This window comes from Filicampus tigris, chromosome 7, assembly GCF_054856515.1.
Source record: "Filicampus tigris isolate MCC_2025a chromosome 7, RoL_Ftig_1.0, whole genome shotgun sequence".
Taxonomy (NCBI): Eukaryota; Metazoa; Chordata; class Actinopteri; order Syngnathiformes; family Syngnathidae; genus Filicampus; species Filicampus tigris.
In genome coordinates, this window is record NC_141223.1 from 8879709 (window position 1) to 8897377 (window position 17669).

The window sequence follows — 17669 nt, forward strand, 5'->3', positions numbered from 1 at the left end:
AAAAGTCATTGCATCATACCTTGTCGAACTGAGCCATAACATAAAATTGAATCGTAATCCCACTGTATCAAACCGAATCGAATCGTTCCACTTTAAAATCGCACCGTCGTGAAAATCGTATCGCACCCAATGCACCGAGATACGTATCGAATTGTCTTTTATTGGAAAGATGCTCACCTCTACTCACTACATTAAAAAAATGCTGAGGTACCAAAAAGCCTCTGAAAACACTTTAAAAAAATTAATTCGCTGGCATCTTCTCTCTGAAATTGGTCAATTTTGGTCAAAACACTTTCTATAATTTGAGAATTTTGAGTGCTTTGATTTATGCTTTTTTCGCGGCTTCTCTGCATAATTTATGTCCGTGCATGTATATATCCAACTGTCTCGATTTCTTTAACTGTAGTGTAAATTAGTTCTTTTTAACCATGCAATTGTTGAAAATTGAAAATGCTTAACTCCGGAACACGCCTTGCTGTCAGAGTTTCTGATCACAGATTCGGAGCAAATTGCCTCAAAGGGGTCAATAATCTGAAGTCATGAAAAAATTTTAAAATACCTCCCCAAAATGTATTTTTGGATCACAACTGCTAACAGTACAGTTATCTATTAAAATGCAAACAAACCAAATTCTGCATTACCTTAACATGGTTGACATGGTTATGTTTGCATATGTAAAGTTTCCAGGTCAGTCCTGCTCAGTTCGGACTTCATTATATATACTTTTTAATTTCAAAAGAAATGCTTACACCCTTAAAAAGGAATTGGAAAACAAATTAACATGAAAGGTTAAAATCTGAGAGAATTCTTTGGCTTTGTAGTCTGAATGCTGAACTTTGAAGCAAAGTTGACAAAGTAACCCACCCGCCAACTTTGACATATCCTTTTGAAAATGCCACGCTCTTCTGCGTTGACCTCAAAGTCACCTCAACTGCTGACGCCCTTGTTGTGCTGCACCGGTGCTGAAGAAATGCGGGCCTAAAAATAAATTAGGATGACATGACATGCTCATGGTCCTGTGAGATGGCGTAATGCCTGCTTTGACTGATCTAGTATTGTAACATGCACTGTAGCATAGTGACAGAGTCTGGCTGCAAACAATGGACAACTGTCTTCATGAGAAGTCCTTGTAGTGGCCTTCACAAAGATGAACATGTTTCCCCTTCGATGCCACACAAACATGTTTCTGCAAGCCGACACGGAATCCCACAAATGGTTCCTGGTCACCCCTGGGAAAATCTGCCTCATGTGCATGTTCGCGCTCTGCACTGCATGTGTGGTTCTGATCTGCGTTTTTTCAGCAATTTGTCATGGCTGGCTCACGTATGTTAACCGCACACTAATCCTTTAACATGGACCAAGACTAAAGACGTTCTGTGTCTTACCTCACCGTCATCCCGTTATTTAAATGACTATTGGTTCAAAAGTAAAAGTTCATTGGTGTTTCCCTTTGCTACAATGATAACAAATATTGTGCCAGTGACATTTTGTTTACTGACTCTTGACACTTTAATGCTCTGCAATATTGTCCAGCAGGTCCACGGCTGCAATTTCTAGACTCTGTCTGCAAAATAGAAATATTTCTGCAGTTGTAGGCATTAAAAGTACAGATACCTACTACAGTACAGAGAGGGTACAAAGAGAGTAAAGGTAGATGTACTAAATGGTGTACCCCATCTCTTGTCCAAAGTTAGCCAGGTTAGCCTCCAGCTCATCTACGTATGACCCTGACGGGGACAAGTGGCAGTGAAAATAGATGGATTAATAGGCTTCCCTCGTGCAAAATATCAATTGATTTTAATAGCTATCCAATATTAGTTTAATTCTAACTCTTTAATACATGCCACCCAGATGTAAAAGTCAAAGTGTTTTGTTTTGCACTTGGCACCCAAGCTGTCTTAAAATGACTTTAAGTTGGCTTGGTGGTGAATTAACCCAAGTTGTCACGTGGCCATTTGTTAGGATGGAGAAGCTCTGGAAGCAGGAACCAAGAAGTTTGAGGATTTGGAGTTTCAACAACTTGAGAGGGAAAGCAGCTTGGAGGAGGAAAGGGAGACAATGAGCCAGCAGTTGCTGCAGGAGAGAGCCGAGTACCACAGCACTGTGGCCAAGAGGAAGGTATGGAAGCCCTACAACAGCCGTTCCTTTATCGCGGAGGGACACTGCTTCATTGAAACAGTGAACACTTTGTGTAATTAGTCACAAATTGTGTCTCCTTCATTTCTGATAAATTTCCCGAGGTGGATTAATTTGCTAGTTTTTTCACTGGGTACTGCAAACATCAATGTCCTTTCCTCTAGATTAGCCCAAAATCATTGATGAAAAAGGGACATAATAGTTTACCAGTTGCCTCACATCTTAAATTTAGACTATGTGCACATTGAAGTTAGTGAGTTCCAATACCATCAAGCATTATTATTGTAATACTTTAAATCAGGGATGGGCAACTGGCACTTTCCGTTGGTTTCTTGTTCAGCAGTTTTGTGCCGTCCTTGAGTCTTAATGTTTTATGGAAGAGAGCCCTTTGTATGGGGAAAAAAAACAACAGTATGGGGTTATTTTGTTGTTTGCTTAAAACCCTTTGTTGTTACGTTAGGGTAGGGGATCTTTTGTGAAAACATACAGGTATTATCAAAAATTAAATATATTACCAACATGTATTTTGCATTGTATGCATGTATTTTATGCATATTTAAATGAGCATTTTTCTCATACATCTGGTTAGGACGTTTTTTTTTCATTCCCACCAGAGCTTCATAGAATTGCATACTGTGCCCTCACTTGGCTTAAAATGACATTATTTGTGCTTATTCAGGAGAAAGTGGCTGCTTTGGAGAACCAGGCCAACCAGTTGGGCCTCCAAGCATCTCAGGAATGTGAGCGTCTAGCCAAAGACAGGACCGTCACGCTGCAAATGCTCCAAAAGGTTCACAATTCAATTGTTTGCTAATTGTGCTCATACTAATGAAGGGATTCTACAGATCTGGCAGAAATACAGATGTGAATGCATTTTACACACAGGTAGAATGTATTGAAGTATAGATTTATAAGAGTTGTCTTTGTGATACAGGAGAAGGAGAGGCTGTCTGCTTTGGAACAGAGGTACCACAGTTTAACTGGAGGAAAGAGCTTTCCAAAGTCCCCTACAGCCATGAGAGAAGTAAGATTTAATACTGTTGTTATCCAGTGAAAAGATACACTCATGCCCATAAACACAAGGCAGCCTTGCTTTGGTGACTAATGACTGACTCTAGCATTTGTGCGGTTTGTTAGTGCGCTTTCAGTGCAGTCTTAACTTTTCATTGCTTGTAGATTTTTTTTGAAGAGGTTGCTCATCTTTTATACTTCATTGCCAATTTTATTTCTCGTTGCATCTTAAAAAAATGTCATGACTTTTGCCTTTAACTTAACTGTCTAAAAAGGAGTTGCATATACACCCCTCCCCTCTCTGCCCGTTGCACCCCAGCAGCTCAACACAGTTAACCAGTGTAACTATCCCTGCGTGACGCTTCCGCTCTTCTCGTTACTCTGTGCACCATTAATGTCCTGTTCGCAGTACCACTCCCATTGTGTCTATTTGGTTTGAAGCCGAACATAAATAATGAAAACAACAACTTCCCTGCCTGTTTGATAAAAACACACACTTTATTGCCTTCAGCTTCAAAGTTGAAGTCAACCCGACCATATTTTTTCCAAGAATCTGTTCTAGCAGGCCCGAGAGTTGAAACAAGGCATTCTGATAAATATTTCGTTTGTGGAATAAGAGTTTAATCCATCCGATGTTTAGCCATCACCGGGGGTGGCCATTTTGTCACGTCCGTCGACTGAAAATGACATCACAGTTGCGCAGGGCTCAGGTAACGACCAATCACAGCTCACCCGTTGTCTGAAGCTGAGCCATGATTGGTCGTTATCTGAGCCCTGAGCAACTGTGATGTCATTTTCAGTCGACAGAAGTGACCAAATGGCCGCCCCCTGAGATGGCTAGATTTTGCTGCTTAGCTCGTATTCCACAAACGCAATATTAATCAGAATCAGAAAAATATGTTTGGGTTGACTTCCCCTTTAATTGTGGCACACATTTCAGTTTTTTTCGATAAACGTGTGCAGTGCCTCAGCATGTAGAGTAATTCCATTAATTTCCAGCAATGCAATAGTTGGATAGCTTTCCCCATTATATCCTATAAAATGGTGGGAGGGTCTTACTGCTGCTAAATGCCTTTTACAACACCTACCAAAGAGTTAAATAGGGGGTCCAAGTAAATGTATGCTAATTAATTTATGTGTAAATAGCATATGTTTCATTACTGTATTAGTGCCATGAATTCCAACACTGTGCCCAAAAAGATCACGTGATGGAAACCTCAGTTTAAATAATAATGGCATCTGCTATAGCCGTGATTTTTTTTTTCCCCCACACATAACGTCATAACAAGATCAGCCTCGCCTCTTCTTTGCTTGATCACACTGAAACCAGGAGTTGGTCTCATGACCGCATCCACATGTTTCCATTACTGCGCAGTCCAATCTTTATACTTTTGTCTCTTGAGTTTTCTTCACATTTTTTAATGGAAAGGATACTTTCTGATTATACATAGCAGAGACAGACAGTCCAGCATGTGGTCTGCCTTTTTTGTCCTAACGGGACAGTCTCCTGCTCTAACCCCGGACAGGAAACTCGACTCATTTTAAACTTCTTAACAATGATTCACAAGCATCGTCTTTTGCAGGAAGTTGCCTTCTGACAACGTGGCTTAAGAAGCTAGCAGCTACCCACTGCATCTGTTCGGGTTAAATAACTTTATGTCAGTGGAAACCTGTTCATTTCTACAGTAACTCTTGGAAACTAAGACTCTCTTAACTTTGTTTAGCCCTGGACCTGGCAGAGTATTATGAAAGTGACACAAGTATCATTGCAACATTATGCCCAATATAATCTCACACTGCTCACTTGTCATACACGTAAGGACGTATTCACAGTTTTTTTCAATACACTTTATCCACATGAATGATGTGTCACATCCCTACATGTGTGTTAGCCTGCTGATTTGTCATTTGTCACAATGTGTTCCTGGACAAGTGACCTAATATGGGCCTGATTTTGAAAAGCTTTGTGTGTGTGTATGTGTTTATATACTGTTTATATACTTAACATAAGCAGCACTCATACTGTAGCTTCTCATCCGTCTTGTGGCTGGTGTTCAGGAGTACAAGATGGCTGATGCCTTTAAGATTTAACGGTAGCGCGTACCTTGAAAGCAGCATGCCACTTTACACAACCGTACATTTAGTGTAGATGCTGCTTTAGCTTGCGGTTGTGAGGTACCATTACTTCCCGTGTCTCTTTAGTGCGATAGGTTTCTCCACTACCACTGTCTTGTACCGTTCTTCACTTTCTCTTTAACTTTCATTTGATGTTGCTCCCTCTGCTGGTCAGCTGCTAATCAAACTACACTGCCAGATTTGAGACACCAGTCATTGCCTGTATTGTTCTATGTGACAAATGTAATGAAAACATTTGGTGAAGTTTAAAATGAGGTAACCATAACAGTGATTAATATGTGCTGTTTTTGACTAGCTTCAGCAAAACAACAACGTTATAAAAACAAACAAATAGATAAATAAACAAAATCATATCGTATATAAAGTCATATTTTGCTTGTTCTCCTCAATTCTTCGTAATCTATGACACCAATCTCATACTATTACTAGCCATAATCATCTCATTATGGGGAGGCATGGCTCCAATGATAGCGTGGTCATCTCCCTTCCCAGTGATTGTAGGTTCGATCCCCTTGTGACCGTATCGAAATGTCCTTGAGCAAGATACTGAATTTATCAGTCGGTCAATGAGTCAGTGTTGAAAACCCCATTACATCTATATGAAGTGATAGCTGCCTGTAAATTTACCAATAGGTTTGGTAAATCAAAAATGTTGGCTCTTCTTTCTGCGTGTTTTTCATTTTCTACAGTCCCAACCCAGAAATGAACTAATCCCGCTGAACTAAATCTCAATCTGAAAATTCCAGAGACTTTTAAATGAGTGCAAACAGACTCTAATGCAGTCGCACCGTGAATATTTTACTGCGTTGGTAGAAAATGGATTGTTTGTATTTGTCTGTCGTAAATGTACAGTCCAAGCACTGCATATCAAACATGCATTCTCCCCCTGCTGGGCCTGCCTCGCAAATTTCTCTGCTGATGTTTCTACTCTTCCTCTGCCTTCCTTCTTGTGCGTCCTTATATGTATGTGTTCTGGAAGGAGTATGTGACAGCGAGCCAGTTGAGTCACATGTATGGGATGCCTAAGGTGGAGTCTTCCCCCACCTCTCCACTTCGCCATCCCCTGCAGTCTGAAGCTGTAGATACAACCTTCTCCTGCTGCCCCTCTTCTCCCGGCTCCTCCTGGTCTTTCCCCGTGGAGGTGTGTGCTGTCCTTCCCCCTGTACTCCTCACATAACCTCTGAACGCGCAACTCCCTCTACATCCTCTGTGTCTGGCACGTTAGATATGTCAGTCTGTTCTCTTAATCTCGTATCAGTTTCTCATTTCCCGCTGATGAATAGTAAAGGTGCAACCATGAATGTGGTTATTATTGGTGCATGTTAGCGACTGCTTGTATCAAGCCAATGGTACAGTCCATTTTACGTTCACACCTTTCCCCCCAGAAAAAACAATATAACATTTGTAATAATGTAAGATCACAATAATATATGATTTTTTCTTGTTTTTGTTATCTTACTTTGATAATTAGTTGGGAGAACTAACAAGCAGGAAGAGTCCATTTTGATTTCAGCTTAAGTTACCAAATATGGTTCAACATCCTCAACTTTGTGTATTTTTGGGGGGCTTTAGAAACAAAGTCTTCTGCTGAACATTGTAAGAAAATCCGTCATTCCAACAAGTGAGTGTGTCTGCAGTGATTTGTAATTTTGCTCATGGAGGGATGTCACTTCTTAATTCAAACTGTAGGGGAGATAGACTAAAGGAAAGATTAGGTAAAACAGAACAAGATGTCATGTTAATGTGAGAACATGTGAGAAACTGGGCCATTGCAGTAGACACGTAGAATTAATATACAGAAATGTAAAACAGGGATATAGATGGAGGGTATCAAGCATTCTGCAGTTGATAGGAACAATGTGCTAGAGATAATTAAAGCGGAAGTCAAGCCCAAAATTTCCGTTACAATAATATGTTCTATGCAGCCTCACTAGTCTAAACTTGATATTCTAATTAATATTGTGTTTGTGGACTACAAGTGAAGGGGCAAAATCCACCTTTTTTTATCAATCTCAGGGGGCGGCCATTTTGTCACCTTCACAAAACAGGTGAGCCGTGATTGGTTGTTACCTGAGCCCTAAGAAACTGTGATGTCATTTTCAGTTGAAAGCAAGTGACAAAATGGCCGCCCCCTGAGATGGATTAAAATGGGTGGATTTTGCTTCTAAACTCATATTTCACAAACACAATTGTAATCATAATTCTGTGTTTAGATTAGTCGGAGCGCAAAAAGCATATTGTAAAGAAAATGTTTGGGTTGACCTCCCTTCTTCAAGAAACACATTTCAAAGTATAAGTAAAATGCTTCATCTTTACTTCTCGCGGTTTAAATGCTTTCTAATCTCTGCATTGTTTTCTCTTCATTTTGCCTGTCTTTTGCATGCCTCACCTCCTTGTCTCTGCTGCTGCTGCTGCTGCTGCTGATGCTCGGTGGGCTCTGCAGTACCATTCTGAGGGCATCAGGCCTCCACTGCCCAAACTAGATTTAGAACAGTGGTACCAGGAGCTGTTGGCGGGTTCCAGCCAGCTCTGGTCTCACCCTCTGCCAGCCAAGTCGCTGTCAGGCCGCAGGCCCGCGCTGCAGGTAGAGGGTCTTCTTTCTCTTTTCCTTTGATCGTGTCTTTCCTGCAGAAGTTATGGTGCCACTGCAAGGTTGACCCGGCAGCTTTCCCTTGCAATTTAATCCCTTAGTAAAAGACATAAGGCCCTATTTTCGTTGAACGGGATGAATTTGGCTTGGTGGGCGGAGAAACTGTTCGCCAGGGGCGAAATTTTTGTGGACGGTGGTTGGTGTGCAACGCAGTGGAAATATTTACAGCAAACTTTAGTCGCTGGCAATCATAGTGGCTCTTCTCTGCGTTCCGTGTGTGAGTGGAGCATTGTCACTGCTCTAGCCATGATGTGGCAACAGACAATGTGAGCAATTATACAGAATGAGCTGATGCTAATAGCTGGCTACTTAAATATGTCCGGAGAGCTTCAGTATTTATCCCAATCGAATTCACCAAAATCACATTAGACCAGCGGTTGAGGTGTGCATCTCGGCAATAAAAGATGATACGATAAAAATAGTATCTCAATACATGCGACACGACGCGATTCAAGGACGGTTCGGTTTTAAAGTGGAACGATTAGATTCAGTTCGATTCAGTGGGATTACAATTCGATCCAACATGGTATGGCTCAATTTGAGAGGTTATGATGCATTGACTTTCTCATTTTACATACATATGAATGAACTTGACGGTACTGTAAATGCATTACGTCTCTCCAATAAGCGATGATTCGATATGTATCTTGATATATTTTAAACTCACATCGTTCAAGTCCAAACCGATTTTCGGATTTGAATTGTTTTTCGTTCCAGCCCTAACCAGTGGTCTACCTTGTGCCAGTATTTAGATGTGGCCCGAGCAGGTGTTTCCATTTCAATCGACTTTCTGCACCAAAGTGGCTTTCTGCTAGGCGCTCTCAGGACACTTCCTTGTTGCGCCACGACAGCCAGCTTGCCAAATCGGCAAACAGCAAGTCTGGCGCTTGCGCGGAAATCCGTATCTGCCAACATTTGCACCCCGCTGCAGATGTCCGCACAGATAGAGCCCTTAGTGTCAAATGCTAAGTAATGCTGCATTCCACCCACTCATGAAAATAAAAAGCAAGCAAAAAGCATGAAAATTCCCTCTCATGTGATAATCAAAAGCTTTTGCTTTTTGCTGCTTTCACCAGCTTAAGTAAAACGTCAGGTTCGATCAAGGCTTTCCTCTTCTTCAGCTTCTACTGTTCACTTTAGCAATATGTGATTGCAGCATCAAAGTTCCATTTGTTAAATCACAGACTAATGTCAGCGGGCGTCTTTGATCCTGAAACGCACCACTGATTGAAAGTGCCGGCACTGTTTTATTTAACATCTCACAGCAATTTCGCAGCAGGTGCAAACATCTCCTCCCTGGTGGAGCGACCATCACACTTGATTCCCAATGCATTACAGTGGATTCAACTTGCCAAACGGCAGCTCTTCACCCTGTTTTGTGCCCGATCTTCAGGTGTTCCGCTCCAAGCTTGACAGTGATCCAGGACAGTCCGGATCGACTCCGCAGCAGGGAGCAGCAACATTGGGCCGCAACACCAGCTCCAAGGTAGACTCCTTTTTTTTCTTTATGGAGGGAAATCTTCATCAGTGATTCCCCAATTCTCCCTCATGCTAAAGAATCTTCTGAACATACCTATTGCTCCCTCTTTTTAGAGCCCTCTTCTAACCCCTAAAAGCTGTAACAGCTTACCCAGGAACTTGGCTGCCACCCTGCAGAGCATCGAGACCAAGAGACAGCTCGCTCTGCAGCAGAAAGGTAAAGATGTGCTGTACAGACTGCAATAATCTGACGATACCTTACAAGAAAAACGCTGTGAATCTCTAGTCGCTTGTTTCCTTGGACACTTATGGATCAAGACATTTTTTTTTTGTTTTTTTTTATAAGTGCGTCTGTGAAACATTGCACAACAATATTTTATTGCAATATTTAGCAATGAACAACTTCAAGTTATGTCTAGGCTGTTTATAAATCACAGGAGGATATGCAAAATCAACAGTCCCTTAGTTTAGCTTTGATGAAAATAAATGAATGTCAAGATGACATCAAAATGTATCCTAATAAAATACTTGATTGTCACTACAGCACATTGACATTTGGCTCGATCTCTGCAGACACAAGTGTAGGTGATGGCATTCGTGATGTCTTGCCAATGTTTACTGGCTTTGCCTTATGGTCTGTGTTTTCTGTTGTTCATTTTTACTTCCCTCTCTAAGACTAAAACAAAAAATCAAGAGTTTCACAGATCATCATAAGTCACATTAATGGTGGAAAAACTTTGAAATATTTTGTTGGTCTCATTTTCATCACAAAACATCACAAAAAAAGGAATTTTGAACATGGGTGTGTAGACATTTTGTATGCACTGTAGAGCAGCATGAACAGATTCTTGACATCTGTCTGTCTTGTCTGCGGACTTTAGAACCTCAGGCCTCCAGTCAGCCACCCATAGAGGGAAGAGCAGCAGGTAGCCTTTGAAACAGTGTGACCTCAAAACTACCATGGTTGTTACGTTTACAGTCTTATCCGGCAATGTTAACCATACCGAGTCTGTTGGTGGGTGTTAATTTATGCCTCTGACCTTCAATCTCTTCCATGCCTGGTGTGTCATTAACTCCCAAAGATGTATTTTTTTGCATCTTCTCTCTTGACTGCCCTGCCTTTCTTTGGTGAGGGATAAATCATGCATGTTTAGAATATTTTGGGGTTATGGGCCAAAATGCCTCTTGATTTCAGATGTGTCTAACAATGAATACACAGCAACATGATATCAAATATGTGATCACACCTGATGGAATTTAGACAGATGTGGTGTGTGCTGCATGATTTATAGCAGTGGTTCTAGTCTGGTCTGGTGTTTCTGCTGCTTGTATTTTGCCAGTATTGAACTAATTCAACGTAGTCAGCCGCCTTTGACCTTTCGTGGGCGCCTGCTGACTTCTTGACTGTTATGCTAATCGTTGTATATTAACACTGCTCGACAGCAACAAAAAGCACGCGATTTAGATGTCCCATTTTTCAGGTCAGCAAGTAATTGAGGAGCAGCGACGTCGTCTGGCCGAGCTCAAGCAGAGAGCGGCAGCAGAGGCTCAGTGCCAGTGGGAGGCGCTCCATGGCTTGCAGCCTCACCTCATCACCTCCGCGCCCTCCTACTCGCCGGTCGTGACCTACAGTCCCACATTGAGTCACAAGTCTGCAGGCCCCCCGCCCCTGGTCCAGCACTCCATCCTACACCACCATCCAGCGTCAGCCGGAGAGCAGCCCTACGACACGCTGAGCCTGGAGAGCTCTGACAGTATGGACACCAGCGTGTCCACAGGCAACAACTCCGCCTGCTCGCCAGAGCATTTCACCAGGTAGCCATGACAACTTGACCCACACATCACTGCTTGGTTATGGTCATCCAAAATAGAAGTATTTCTTGATTTAATTAAGGCATGAAAGGTCAGAACGCGCACAAAACGGCAAGTGGGCCAGGTTTTCAGTAAATAAAAGACAAAATATCTGCAAATAGGTGGATTTGAGTAGTGAACCGTGAATGCCATCAATATACAGTATAACTCACTCGCGGGCAGTGCTATAGCAACTCATTTCTTAATAACGAGAGACGGGCCTAAGATTGGGAATAATCCCATTTAGCCATTTTACGACGACTTCAGTCAGGCACACAAACAAAAGCACCCACAGGCGCCGTTTCCCAGACTGCTCCCCACCAGTTAAAGACTTTCTCTGCACGTTTTAATTTGGGGACCATCTGTTGGAACCAGGTTGTGTGCTGAGTTACAAAAGTGTTCACCGCAGGAAGCTCTCCGCTGAAGCCACTGTTGGCAGCTTTGTTGTAGCTCACAAGAGACAAAACTCTATTGGTAAAATATTTTACACAATTTTAATGGCATTCGTGCACTAATTAAAAGTGCACACTGGAGACCAAGGGACAAGATCAAGAGAGGAAAAACCTGTGTGTTTCTGCTCAGTCAGTATCAGCCTTTATTCTAATCCAGTTTCTGACACATCGATCGTCTCATACACGATAGGAAGAAAAGTATGCATGAATTAATTCAGTTCATCACATTCCAAAGGTTCATGTTAAATGTTTCACTACAGCATGTGCTGTTATTAAAATGTGCATATTTCCAACCCCATGTTGCATCACTGTAAAATCAAAGTGATCCTAGTGAAGATGCAATTTCTTCTGCACAAACATCAACATATTCACACACAGCCACCTTTACTCTGATTTAAAAGGGAAAAAGCACCCTGATGAGGACACTGTAACAGAGTTGCTCGTCACTGTGTAAAATCATAAATATGTGAGAATCAATTTGAATGCAGACGATGCTGTGTTTTTGTTTCCACCACAAGTGTTGGAGGAATGGACTCGCTGAAGATGGAAGAGATGGAGAAAATGCTGAAGGAAGCACAGATGGAGAAAGCCAGACTTATTGAGTTTCGGGTAAGTGTCATTACAATAGGGGCGCCTCATTATGAAATCACGTATGTGATTGTTTGGAATCAGATTTGGGTGATTGATGACTTTTTGTAGTGACGAGATCAATCAGGGACAACGATTGAACACTGTAAATAAGTCCTTTCATTCATTTTTTTATTGGCCTTTTTAATCAGTTGATTTTTGTCACTCTGTGCCTTACGGATTTTCTATACAGTGTTACAATTCTCATCCGAATGGTCAGCTAGTATGCAGATATAGTGTTGTGACGAGAACAAAGACAGCAGGGTGAAAGATTAACACGTGCTCTTGTGAAAAATCTTGAATGAATTTTGCTCTCTTTCAGGAACAGGAGAGCTACACTCGCCATCAGTTGTTGGAGGAAGAGCGGAAAAGGAGGGAAGAAGCAGAGAAAAGACTGCAGGATGAAACTCTGCACCGACAGCAGCTGGTGGAGAAGGAAGTGAAGTTGAGGGCCAAGAACTTCTCTCAGGTCAGTCAAAGGAGACATAATTGGAGACGTGTAGCGTGAAATGACCTCTCCTCCAAAGTGATAGCTGACTTTTACAGACATGGGCTTCTGAAGGTGTCTGCAATGAAGTCTCGGCCGCTTGAGATTGGGTCACTTAAAAAAACAGCATATGACCTTTTCCGCATTGGTGCATGTTTGCAAGATAAGAGTATCCCTAATTTAAACCCACAGAGGTAATATATAAAAAACATTTTTTGGGCTAAAACCAGACACAACACCGTTTCAAACATCTATTGAGCACTAATTAAAAACTGCCTCAAACTGCATCCGATCCATCAAATCAGACTGCATTGAACGATCTCAAGAACCAATGAATATTTGTCATCATCGTTCTTATCAGTTGACTGTTTTTAGCTGTGATGAATATCATGAATAGCTCCCTGTAAGGACAAATATGTTGTATTGCCCCTTCTCTGTTGTGGGTTTTATAAAATGTTTCTAATACACTAGTAATGCAAACATGAAAATATGAATCATGTAGTTATTTAATTACAAACACAAGCCCAGCAATTGATGAGCTACCGTCAAGCATTGTTCACCACTTTTAACCCTTCTGTTGTCCATTCGTCCAGGCCCGTCCGATGACACGCTACCTGCCAATTAGGAAGGAGGAGTTTGACCTTTGCGCGCACATTGAGACATCAGGCCACAACGTGGACACCTGCTACCACATCATCCTGACTGAGAAGATGTGCAAGGGCTACCTGGTCAAGATGGGAGGCAAGATCAAGTCGTGGAAGAAACGCTGGTTCGTCTTTGACCGCCTCAAAAGGACCTTCTCGTACTATGTCGGTAAGAAGCGTTCGCTTTAAAACTCATCGTACGTTTGAGTCGCTCCTTGCCACTCCAAAATGCTTTTAATTTATTCCTTTCACACATCTTATTTTTTTGTCTTTCTTTACCAGTTTGGCTAAAATAACCATTCATACAGATTAATCAAAGTTTCAAAAATGGGTACTTGTTCATCTGTAACCATTCAATAACACCACACAATGTGAACAACCAAGTTTTCCAAGAAATAAGTACAAGTTGATCACCCGCACACACACACACACACACACACACACACACACACACACCCGCACACACACTTCTCGCTGCTTTTGTTTTGTCACTTGCCAAATGTCAGCCTCCTGTGACACTAAACAGGATAAACTGTACGAAAAAGATTTGGACTACCCTCCCGTTTAAGACAACAACAAAAATAATTTCGAACCGACAAAATGATTAATATTTTTGTTAAGAAAGTAGCTATACATTAACTATTGATCAGATATTTCATTTTTGGTACAGTAAAATTAAAAAATGGACAAAAATAGTAACCTAATATTTTGTTGCAAAACCTTTAGAGGGAATCACAACCCAAAAATTCTTTCAACTCTCAATAAGACTTTAGAATCTGTTGACCAGTCGCACATTTTTATGTTCTGTTCATTTTAACTTTTAACTGTCATCTTATTTGCCAGAAATTTTAGTGACTACTGTGGATTTTTCTTTCCTTAATGGAAAGGAACCAACAATTTTGCCCAAGTGTGTATGTATTTTTATTTTTTTTAAACGTAATATCATAAGGGGCTGCTGCTATTTCCACCTGTTAATATCCGCTACAAAACTATTAAAATTGAGCATTATTGTGAATTTTTAATCTAAATAGTTTATCTAACGTATGGTCATAACCACAAATAGATTGCAGACACATTTTTCTATGGTAAGCTATCATGCAGATCCGCATTTAACGTGCTTTGTCATACAGTTTGTTGTTTTTATAAGTAATATTGACTGTGTATGTTAATTTTTTTTAGCAGCGTAATAAGACATTATTTTTGAGTGAGTCTGTGACCCAGGAAGGTGCCAGATATTCTATTTCTATCTATATTCGGTCACATAGTGCTAAAAGAAGAAGAAAAAAAGAAGTCACTCATGACTGTGGTTGTACCAGAGGACATATTGTGGTCAGTTGCTCTAGATGGAATTTCCAATGTTTTCCCAAAACAAACATTCGTGAAATGACAATAGTCTATGTAATTATGTTCCCCAAGTGCTGAATCTAACTGCAGAAATAAAAGTCTGATTAAATGAATAAATATAATAATGCACACTGCATATACAACTGTAAGTGAGGCAGCAACTGCAACATAAAAAAAAAAAAAAAAACAAGCCTCATGATAGAGCATATAGTGTAGCTTTTCAATTGAAGACTTTGTTTTGTGCATCACAGGGCACAAAAGGCCTTCAAATATGTACATTAAGCGTTTCAATGTATGTCAGACATGTACATGTCAGACTATTTCCCCCCAGAATGATGTCTGAACATGTATGCTCCATCCAGAGCTTCAGTGCGCGGTGCTGTCATTGGTGTGCCGGCGTGAGCTATGGGACCCTTGTTCACTTTCAGCCCTTTGAAGTCCTCTGAAGGTTCCGCTTAAAGCCTCTTAAAGCGCACCTTGTTGCAAGTGAGGAGGCACAGAGATTACTCGCGCTGTCGTTAAAATGCGCGTCGCGGCGGCGCTCTCCGAGGAGGCTGATTGAGATGCGTCAGGTGCCCGTATCTCTCGACCTCGAACGAGAAGTAAGCAGAAGTGACACGCCCGCGTCGCCGGGGCTGTTCATTCGCGCTAATCAAGCTAATCAACGTAGCATTTTGGTCTCAATCAAATGAGATGCAAACGCGAGGCTATTTGAATGCTAAACAGGTCATTAGCAGATAATAGCGGCGTTAAACTATTCCTCGAAATGAAGTACTGCATCTCTACCGACTACCCTTTAAGTTGGCTCGTGGGGTGTTTGTGCCTGGAGGTAGAAACGGGGTGTTGAGCTCCCCACCGGTTCCTTACTGCAGTTCTGCAGTGGCTGATGAAACAAAGTGCAATGATGTACCAGGGTAGCGTAACAAGCCAGTCAAATCCCAACATACAATGAGAGCAGCTTTGCTTAGAAAAGAGAAGGCCAAAAGTGCTGTGCTTGTCATTTTTTATCCATCACCGCAACCATGCTTGTCATCAAAGTTGGACTTGTTGTTTTTAACACGTGTAATGTATCATGAGAGAAGATAAAGTGCGACTGACTCCGCTGAAATGTGATTTTTCTTTTTTTTTAGCTTATGATCAAAGCATAATGCCATTTTCCTCCTTTAGACAAACATGAGACCAAGCTGAAGGGCGTGATATACTTCCAGGCCATCGAAGAGGTTTATTACGATCACCTCCGCAGTGCCACAAAGGTAGGCTGTTACCTAAAGTCCAATGTCATCCCCTCATTTATCTTTGTAATTATTTCAATTCAACTTGGTCTTGCACACATCGTTCTTTGCTTTCTTTTCCTCTATTTTGGCACATTTGCTTTGGCCGGCTGCTCTCGCTTCTAGAGGAGCTTTTTCAACTTGAATCTGACGAGTGTATGTATCCACCATACTGCCTGTTCACCTTTCTAATCGCACTCATCCCTGTGGTTCGAAAGCTACCAGTGAATGAGAATGACTGAAACCTGAAATCTTCAGTCCGTGCCAGTGTGTTTTGTTTGATCTGCTAATCCTGCTTGTTTCCCCCGGCCCTCCCCATTTCCCCCGGACTCCGGTTAAATGTCATGTAGAATACCAGTTCTTATTTATTTACATGAAGCACAAGATATTTCCCTACATTTATGAAGCGGGATACATGTTTTGATTGACTTTGATTTCTAAACAAAAGTCCAGTACAGTCCAAAAATTCAAAGCGCTATTATAATTTTTGTTTTCGCTACTCTTTTCTGTATAATTATCATAAACGCTCCCCTCTAAAGGTAGTTTTTGCTGTAGAATATAGAAATTATTTGTGTTTGACATCAGATGAATATGAGACAATCAACATTCACTATGTTCGTAAACACCGGCTAACCTTTGCTGCTCAGTGGGATACGGGTTGAAAATGTTGCGCGTGATGTCGACGAGTCGCTAACCACCAATGGGAGTAATCCCAAAAACAACAAGTGTATCCGTTCCAATATTTTTGCTCACCTAAAAATGTGGCGTTTCCTTACAAATAATGCTCAAATAATCTCAAAAGGTATGTGTCAGATTCTAAAATGCCTACCTGGAAGTAAAAGTTACAGTATTGCTCTCTTGTTTTGTATTTTTTAATCTCAAAATACATTTTTGTATCTTCATTTTTTCCATATTCTCACCAACATTTATTGGGTTAATGTTTGACCAATGTTGGCATTTTGCTTTTGTATGTTTTTGTGTCATTCCGATGTATCTGCTTGACTGTTTATGGCCGGGTCAAAGGTTATTCAAACAAAAGCGAGCAGTTGCACAAGACATTTGCATGGTATTTGATTTGATTGAATTTGTCAGAGACAGAGCTGTTTTCTCTCTGCGTTTCACTTGAAATGTGTTTGAAATGTGAAATGGCCAGCACGTTGCAGTTGAGGCATTACAACTTTATTCTCATACTGTATGTATTATTGTAATATTGTGAAGAGGATTTAACGTAAAGTCTGTTTTTTTTTTTTTTTTTTTCTTCCATTCGTCTGTGTCCTTTAGAGCCCAAACCCCGCCTTGACGTTTTGCGTGAAGACCCACGACCGCCTCTATTACATAGTGGCGCCCTCGGCAGAGGCCATGAGGATCTGGATGGACGTAATAGTCACAGGGGCCGAGGGGTACACTCAATTCCTGAACTGACAATGCATGTGGTGACAAGCTCATTTTCGGCAGGGACTCTGAAGACACCCCCCCCCCCCCCCTCATTCGTAGTCCGCGGCTTTGTTGTTTGTTTGTTTTCTTTTTTAAATCACATGATGTCACCGTGTCTTCACCGCCACTCATTGAAAAAGGGAGCTC

At 41.3% G+C, this 17669-nt stretch overlaps 1 protein-coding gene across 13 annotated transcripts in view; it reads left to right on the forward strand.

The window, feature by feature from the left end:
- Positions 1 to 17669, forward strand: part of phldb1b (pleckstrin homology-like domain, family B, member 1b) — a 67317-nt gene extending 49648 nt beyond the window's left edge. For 6 of the 13 annotated variants that reach the window (XM_086036453.1, XM_086036456.1, XM_086036454.1 and 3 more), the window contains 14 exons: positions 1963 to 2118; positions 2816 to 2926; positions 3071 to 3160; positions 6263 to 6424; positions 7727 to 7867; positions 9327 to 9419; positions 9527 to 9629; positions 10894 to 11227; positions 12234 to 12324; positions 12665 to 12811; positions 13423 to 13642; positions 15985 to 16070; positions 16215 to 16244; positions 17370 to 17669. In XM_086036453.1, coding sequence (XP_085892579.1) covers positions 1963 to 2118; positions 2816 to 2926; positions 3071 to 3160; positions 6263 to 6424; positions 7727 to 7867; positions 9327 to 9419; positions 9527 to 9629; positions 10894 to 11227; positions 12234 to 12324; positions 12665 to 12811; positions 13423 to 13642; positions 15985 to 16070; positions 16215 to 16244; positions 17370 to 17510 — 1905 coding nt within the window. In that variant the 3' untranslated portion in view covers positions 17511 to 17669. The remainder of the gene's footprint in view (positions 1 to 1962; positions 2119 to 2815; positions 2927 to 3070; positions 3161 to 6262; positions 6425 to 7726; positions 7868 to 9326; positions 9420 to 9526; positions 9630 to 10893; positions 11228 to 12233; positions 12325 to 12664; positions 12812 to 13422; positions 13643 to 15984; positions 16071 to 16214; positions 16245 to 17369) is intronic. The other 7 variants (XM_086036457.1, XM_086036459.1, XM_086036455.1 and 4 more) reach the window with 5 other exon arrangements.